At 45.4% G+C, this 8194-nt stretch overlaps 1 protein-coding gene across 1 annotated transcript; it reads right to left on the bottom strand.

The window, feature by feature from the left end:
- Positions 1-534: 534 nt before the first annotated feature.
- Positions 535-6863, bottom strand: IRX1 (iroquois homeobox 1). The gene is made up of 4 exons (XM_038129880.1): positions 6120-6863; positions 2511-3525; positions 1888-1960; positions 535-1509 (listed from the first exon to the last, which is right to left on the bottom strand). The coding sequence occupies exons 1-4, from the start codon at positions 6381-6383 to the stop codon at positions 1452-1454; spliced, it is 1410 nt and encodes a 469-aa protein (XP_037985808.1). The 5' UTR covers positions 6384-6863; the 3' UTR covers positions 535-1451.
- Between the last annotated feature and the right edge of the window lie 1331 nt (positions 6864-8194).

The following is an 8194-nucleotide window of genomic DNA, read 5'->3' as shown; positions in this document are numbered from 1 at the left end:
CTGTTTCTCTGTTCCATCAGAAAAACGCAAAATGTAGGAGCCCACCGCCTCCACCGCTTTGCCAACAGATCTCTAAGCCATAGTTTACGGAGGCTGCTCTTTGATTGAGATGATTTTTAGCTAAATCAAGCTCAATATTCTGATCTCTGACAAGAATTTTATTAATATTTTATTTGAAAATCTCATCTTGTTTCCGGCAAGTCCTGGTTTGAGGTTGGTTTAGTTTGGGTAGGGCGTCACCGCATTATTTCTTAATGACTTTCCCAGCTGCTTCTTTCCATTTTCCACCATCAACAACCATCTGGTATCTTATTAGCACCTCAATGCTCATTTAGTGTTCTCATTTAGAAGGAAAAAAAAAGAGAAATAAACACTCAAAATATTACACATTTCAACGGACTGTCTTTGTAGGATTAATGCCTTTATAAAACGATAGATCCTGTCTCTCAGTCTATTTTCAACCAGCAGATCAGAATCGCAAAACTTTCTTCTAAGGTTTTTAAGATGTGCAAGAGCTGCCTTTTTCTTTTTTTTTTTTTTTTCCTTTTTTCTACTAAGATTGTATTTAATCTCACCGGAAAATATCTTTCACCGTTATATTTCCTCTGTGTTTATTCAAAACGCATATCGCTACAAAAAAATTCTTTTTCCTAAACTGTGATTTTTTTTCTTGGGTGAGAATATATACCAAAGCACTAAAGCTCTTGATCCAACTTAGCAACCAGTTTGGACAGCAAAGGTATACACTAGGGAACTGTGAGAAAACTTGTCCCTTTCAGTTTTAAGAAGCTATTTTGAAGTGTAAGTGGAAGTCAGGTCCATTAATGTCTGGAAAATGGATACAACAGAATACATCTGAATCACCAAAAATGAAAAAGTAACTTTAATATTACTAAGGCCAGCTTCACTCAACTTCATAATTTTGTGTGTATTAAAAAGGAAGCTCACAGCTTGTTTTTGGCAAAATAGCTGGGATTTGTGACTTGAAGTTTCAGTTACCCAAAGGAGGAGACTTGACTTCTTTAGAAAACTAATTATAAATGTTTGAATAGATTTGTAATATATGTATAAGATCTGTAGCAACAGAATACATACCTGAAGAGAGCTCATAATTTCATTTAGTTTATTAGACAAAAATATATGATTTAGACAAGTTTTGCTGACGTGTTATTTACAATCTGAAATCACTCTATATACAGAAAAAAAGAAAACCACAAACACATGGGAAACATTTACCAAACAAATAATCCAAGAATGGTTAGAATAACACGATCTGAAATGGTACAATGAGGAAGGGGATCCATCTACAGATTTGTGTAATGCTTTTATGGATTTGCACCACCTTATTGCAAAAAGAGATTGATGAGAGTCGTTTATACCGTTTCCTCTTTTTTTCACTCTCTCTGTCCTTAATACCAGTCTGTGTAATATTTTTTCACCAAATCATTTAATCAAGCAGAAGGGAGAGCTGTTAAAATTCTCGGTGTTCCCTCTTGCTGAGCCAAAGAGCTGCAGGGGGGGGAAGGGAGGAAGAAAAAAAAAAAAAAAGACGTAACAATCTTTCAGAAAAAAAAGTATCTTTTTTTTTTCAATTGTGTGTCTACTTCTATAGCATCTGAGTAATAGATAATCGACAAAAATTATTGTCTCTAGTGTAATTAACACAAGATCTTTGAGATCTGTTAGGTTTTAGAAAAGTTACAGTCTGGCTATGTACTATTGCAATTTAGTCTAAGTTTGAAAAGATTAGAGCAACTCCTGTGCTGTTCTCATTGTCGGAATGTATTATTATGGTGATGATTAGGTGTTATAATTAGCCTTTATTATTCAAACATTCTGTTTCACATAAGTAACATTCCTACAGTGAAAACAAACAAACAAACTCACTTGTCACGGACAGGCTGGAAGGGCGATTTTAGCGGCTGGGGTGGGGAGTCAGTTCTTGGTACATTTTCTCTTTCTAGAAGGAGACAAAAAAAAAGAAACAAAACAAAAAAAAAGAAAAAAAAAAGCCAAACAAAAACAGGAGAGCCATTTTAGAATAACAGCAGTAAGAATCTGGACACTGCAGAGAACACACTTCCCTCTCACCCTCCTGTTCAGATGTGAACAGATACATGTGTGTGTGTGTACAGCGCTATACCCTACTTTCAGTATTTAAGTAGTCTGCAAGCTTTTCTTGACACATTTCTTATTGTTATCGAAGTTATTGGGAGATGAGGATCATGAAAGGGGGAAGGAAAGCTCAGACCTATACATTTCACTGCGCTCCTCCTGAATTTTCATCTTACTTGATGGGCGTATAGGGTGAGAATGCAATAGGCCACGTGAAATGTGCTTAATGTATGTGACCAACGCGCTGGGTGGGGGGCCGGAAATCAACGCTAGAGTAAACTGTAGCTCCATTAAAAGCAATCAGTTACACCAGTGTGACACCATTCCTTCAAGGAGAAGTTCACGTGCACGTGTTGGGGGTGGAGGGAGAGGTGAAAGCCTGATACATTAATTACCTATGTGTTTGGGACTGGTCCTCTCTGAAGGTTTGTCGCTGCTTAGCGCTCCCAGGGTTGCTGTTAAAACAGAAGATTGTTGCTGGGCCTGGAGATGGTGATTGTGATGAGCAGCATGGTGGTGATTTACTCCCAAAAAGGATCTCACATTTAGAAGGGAACTCTGAGTGAGGAAAGCCCCATTTGTCCAGTTGTGAAATTTGCCAATCTGGCATGTGTAGAGTCCATGGCTAGGGAGAAAAGCGGGGTGCTGAATCTGAGGAGAAGTGTGGTTAACCTGGGGAGGAGGGGGTGGAGGAGGAGAAGATTTCAGGGCACCATCAGGACTGGTTGCCGTCTCTGCCAAAGACCAAATCTTGGGTTTGCTGTGAGATGGCATCTGTAAATTGTTTGGTCCCCCAGGACTGATGATTCTCGTGCTGTTGTCAGAGGCCTCCTTCACCATGGCCAGCGCGTCTTTGGGTTTCAGCCCTTCAGACCCTGACAGTGCCAAATCCTTCTCCTTTTCCAAGTGCTCCTCTTCACTGCTTTGTCTCAGGAGCTCGGGCTTCTCCTCCTCTTCCTCATTGCTCTGCTCCCCATCATTCTCATCGATTTTATCTATATCTATGCTCTCCAGGTCAATTTCCTCATCATCTTCATTCTTCTCGGGGTCCCCCTCATTGTCACTCCCGAAGAGGTTTGCATCTTCTTGATCCTTACTCCTGGAGCCCCAGGTCACCTTGTTCTCCTTCTTGAGCCGCCGGCGGGCGTTGGCAAACCAGGTGGAAACCTGGGTGAGGGTCATCTTGGTGATGATGGCCAGCATGATCTTCTCACCCTTGGTGGGGTAGGGGTTCTTGCGGTGCTCATTGAGCCAGGCCTTGAGGGTGCTGGTGCTCTCCCGGGTGGCATTTTTGGGCCGCCCTGGGTCCCCGTATTGGAATTGTCCGTAGGGATAATAGGCGGGGGCAGTGTGGGCAGCAAAGGTAGCAGGGTGGACACCCGGATTATCTTTCAGCTCGTACTGGGAGCCCTGCAACACATTCAGACAAGCGGAGAGGAAAAAGCACATCAATTATCTCGTTAGCGTCTCTAACAGACCTGAATAGGCTACTCCGGGAGCCGGGAGCCGGAATACGCCTTTCAGCGGTGCAAAGGGTCTTCACAGCCAAATTCAGCCCTGCCCGTTCCAGGCTCTTCACATTTAGGTCATACAGAGAGTTGTTCCCAAATGATTCCCCCCTCTTGCAAGGAAAGGAAAGAGAGGTGCTAAGCGGGGCTCTGACAGACATTATGAGTATTTTCTCCACAAACCAAACCAAACGATGGAAACGCAGCAACTTCGCCTTCACCTCGGCGAGACAATTTACTGTGCCCTTGAAATTATCAGGCACATAGAACAGGTACTACACCGCAGTTACCAACTATCGCCCGCGCGCAGCGCCGCATTTATCTGCAAAGTATCCAGGAGGATGTTAGAAATGCATGCAGAGCCTTCTTTATTTTTGCTCCTAATGAGATGAGGCTGGGGGGATGAATGCAGAACTTCAGTACGAAGAGACTTATAATGTGAAAGACTTTCCACACACATGCCAACAGCACCATCCCCGCTCCCCAAATCATACACCAAGATTCTGGAGTAAAACATTAACTTCTAACTATTAGAACAGCCTTTAAACTCTGGAATGAAAACTGATTCACACATTGTAGAATGTGGATACGTAGACCCTTTATCTCATAAGTTTTACTTTGATCCGGCTAGAGCAAACATAAGTTGTTTACAAGCGTTTAGAGACGGTGATTTATTTGCAATCAATATTCTTTTTATCATCAGTAGTAAAACACAGCAAGTCAAATTATCCCATCAAGTGTTTTGGTAAATAACATTTTATCTTTCTAGCAACCTCATTAGGCCTCATTATTACCGCAAATTGTCCAGATATTAACCTAATATTTTAGTTCTTAATTTACAAATGTTCAGAAATTTAGAATTTATTTCGAAATATCACCGTTATGGTTAAACACTGTAATAAAATACCACGATACTTTGCGAGTAGGAACGGGAACTGTTCCAAAATAGCTAACATTTCGAGCAGTTTTCTTTCTTTATTTCTTCTATTACGATCTCGCCTCTTTTTTTTGTTTTGTTTTTGTTTTTGTTTTTTGCCTAGTCCAGAAATACATTCTTCATACTGCTCTGTCATCATTTATGTCAGCCTTAGAAATCGACCTCTTCAATAATGTTTGAGAAGAAACTAATTAAACTTTGTCAAACAGTTAAGAAGGATCATGTATTTTAATTTCAGAGACACCGCTTATACACAAAGAGTAGCCCGATGTAATTTTTGTAATGTGTTACAGAGTAGGCTTTCTGCACTCCCTTTATTCTGCTGTCTTCTGTTATTGTTGCTGAAATGATATTTTTTTGTGTAAACTCTGTTGGGAATTCTTTTGAAGAAGCCACTTGTGAATCACTCATTTCTTCTGTCTCAACTTTTACTGCATTTCCAAAATCAAGATTTAAAAAAGAGTAGGAAATGCATGCTGTTTAAAGTGACTTTATAGGAAATGTTTGCAGTAGAAAAATTATCTGTTTTCAGATGCTATCCCTTGTTCAACAGCGCATTTTCCTATTTGCCTACATTTATTTATTAAGAACCCTAACAAGGTATGCATTGCATGCATTCAGTTATAAATATTCACACTTTTCTGTGTCGGGGGAGAGAAAAGAGGGACATTTAGAAAATTAAGTGGAACCTATGCGTAGCGCCGCCGACAATTTTGGTGATACCAGCAACGAAAACGTTTCAACGACACCGGATATAAAACCAGTTAGTTTAAAAAAAAAAAATGTTTCACTTTCTAACTGTTAAGTTTTCAAGAAAATGTCAAATTAATCCCGAGGACAGTCTGGGTGGCGACAATTTCTCTTAGAATTAACGCCGATATGCGTTCCTGCCTCGATGCCTATAATGGGATGTAGATGCCCTCTTTCGCTTCATGCAAATCCCATCTCTGACACCCGCCATAATCCGAGTACGAAAAGTTCAAGGAACGGAACGGGACATTTTCAAGGCTTAAGGAAAATGCCTTGAAATAAACGGGCGCCCCAGCTACCGACACTTTGGCCTTTCGGACGGAACCTGTTTATTGCTCAGCGGCAAAGAAAAGTACCAAGCGGAAAGAGGAGCGCGCTGGACAGCCCAGTGAAACAGCAGGACCGACAATATCACCCGTCAACAACAACACCAATAACAACAAAGAAAGAAAAGAAAACAAAAAATAGCCGAGTTGCTAGGGTAAGCCGACAATACGGAGGCAGGAGCCCTGCTTAGCGGTTCCACCGCCAAGAAAAACTCGGAGGAGTTTTGCCCGGCTGGAAGGACGAGGAGGATGGGGGGCTTCGCGTGCAGACGGAGCCCGTGACCCCCAGCCCCTCTCTCCCCCGCAGACCCGTCGACAGCCACGCTTTCCTCTCCACGGCGGACCCCGCGCCGGGCGTGAGCCGCCACCGCAGCGGCCCCGCCGCCCCCCGCGCTGGGCTCCGCAGCCTCCGCCCGCCCCCGGCTCCCCCGGCCCCCGCGGCCGCGCTCGGCAGGCCCGGGGGGCAGCGCGGTGCTCACTCACCATTTGGGAGAAGAGGCCGAGGTCGGTGGTGTAGGGCAGGAAGGCGCTGTAGTTGGGGGCGCTGTAGGGGCTGGCGTACATGCCCAGCACCGAGGTGACAGCGGCCGAGCCGCTGCCCAGCTCGGCGCCCGCGGGCCGGCCCGAGGCGGCAGCGGCGGCGGCGGCAGCTGCGGCGGCGGCGGCCAGCACCCCGGGCCGGTCGCTCCCGTACACCGCCTGGCTGGCGCTGAGATACTGCGGGTAGCCCAGCTGGGGGAAGGACATCTCCGGGGCGCGGGCACAGAGGCGGCGGCAGCAGCACTGGCGGCAGCAGCAGAAGCGGCAGAGATATAAAAAAAAAAAAAAAAAAAAAAGAGGAGGGGGGAAGGGGGGGGGAAGGAATTATACAAAAAAAAAAAAAAAAAAAAGAAAGGGGGAGGAGGGAGCCTGCTGAAGAGCCGGGGAGGGGAGCGGAACAAACCCGGGCTTCTCTGGATCTCTCTCTCTCTCTTTCTTTTTTCCTCCCCCCCGCTCTTTACTGGAGTCAGGCAGGGCGAGAGAAAAGAAATCGAGCCGATAATTTTCTTTTTTCGTTCTGATTTCTTTCTGTCAGATATATATTGCACCCTAGGTATGGAGGAGGAGGAGTGTGGCAGGATTCAGTGGGGTGTCTTTCCTCAAATCTCGGCTCTTCTGTGCTCCTAAATCCCTTAGATGTGATCTGATCAACAATTGAGCTCCAACTGATGTGTCTGCCCTTAGGTCCTAGGCTGATCTTTCAGATACAATTTGAAGTTGATGTTTTGATTGGCACCCACTTGAGCTGGAAGCGCCGCCCCGCGCCCCCCGCCCGCCCCGCCGCCCCCCTCGGCGCAGCACGTGGTGCGCAGCCCAGCCCGGGCCGCTCGGCTCGGAGCTGCGTGTGCGTGTGTGTGTGTGCGTGTGTCCGCGCAGCTGCTGTGCTCTGCTCCGAGTGTATTTAATGTTTAGCAATGGGCTCCTTTCAGAAAAGCCCCCACTGCTGTATGACAACCTGTCTACACGATTTTACAGCTGTCCAACATTGGGGTTTTGCTGTTTCGCAGCCTTAGTGTGTCCCCTTTTAACAAAAACAACTGTGTTGCTGGGGTTTTTTTTTTCCACCTTTAACATTGAGTCCCCCTTGTCGTCGTTGGACTCAGGAACAAACGAGAGTGGCCGTGAGAGGAAAAGGGGGCTTTGCAGCCAGGCAACTTGTAACAATTTACCACTACCAAAAAAAAAAAAAAAAAAAAAAAAAAAAAAAAAAAAAAAAGGCAGATAAATAAATAAATAAATGCGATCTCTCTCTACAGCAACCCACAAACGCCACTCATACACAAACACATATGCGCAACTTTGGTGAAAGTCAAAAGGCTCCTAGCAGTACTTCCCAGAAGAATCTTTAGTAAAAGGAAAGGAAAAAGGAAAAAAAAAAAAAAAAAGAAGAAAAAGAAAAATAAAAATGGAAAAAAAAAAAAAAAAGACCCTCAGCGATGCGATCCTCCCCGCCGCCCTTTCTCCTCCTCATGCCCTGCCGACGGATTGACACTCAGGGACAATTATCATAGGCATTGCGACAGTTCTCGGAATACTGGAAATAATCCCGCAAATCAACAACCTCGACATGTATACCGAGGGGCACAGAGGACCCCCAGCCCTCGCCCCCGAGCGGGAGTGGGGGTTAGGGGGAAACCGAGTGTCTTGTTGGTTGTCAAAACTTCCATCCTCCCGTTTCAGTGGGGACCGAAGGAAACACATCGGGGGAGAAACAGAGGGAGAGGGACGGGCGGGGGGACACAGGGGACACACACACGAAAGGACCAAAACGAGCTCTTGCCGTTACGATCATTAACAACAATGATTAGAGGAAGGGATTTTTTTTCCTCTCTCCTTCTCTTTCTCCCCTTGGAGAGGGGTGGAAGGTGCAGCGGGAGACAAAGGACTCCTCTGCGAGGGACCGGGCCGCCTTAAGGGAGGCGGGCTGTCACCGCTGTGCCCTGCCTGCGGTGTTGTCCAGTTCCTCGACGTGGCTGGGCTCGCCCGAACCGCGTTGGGACCAAGAGAGCATCGCACTG

This window comes from Motacilla alba, chromosome 2 (genome assembly GCF_015832195.1).
Source record: "Motacilla alba alba isolate MOTALB_02 chromosome 2, Motacilla_alba_V1.0_pri, whole genome shotgun sequence".
Taxonomy (NCBI): Eukaryota; Metazoa; Chordata; class Aves; order Passeriformes; family Motacillidae; genus Motacilla; species Motacilla alba.
The sequence above is the reverse complement of the archived record's forward strand: the minus strand, read 5'-3'. Positions and strand labels throughout refer to the sequence as shown.

Excerpts from the sequence above, each read along its gene's own strand:
- IRX1 (XM_038129880.1), bottom strand. The coding sequence starts at position 6,383 with ATGTCCTTCCCCCAGCTGGGCTACCCGCAGTATCTCAGCGCCAGCCAG. Across the intron at positions 3,526-6,119 it reads TCGGCCTCTTCTCCCAAATG|GGCTCCCAGTACGAGCTGAA; the intron begins GTGAGTGAGCAC and ends AATGTGTTGCAG. Across the intron at positions 1,961-2,510 it reads GACCAGTCCCAAACACATAG|AAAGAGAAAATGTACCAAGA; the intron begins GTAATTAATGTA and ends GTCTCCTTCTAG.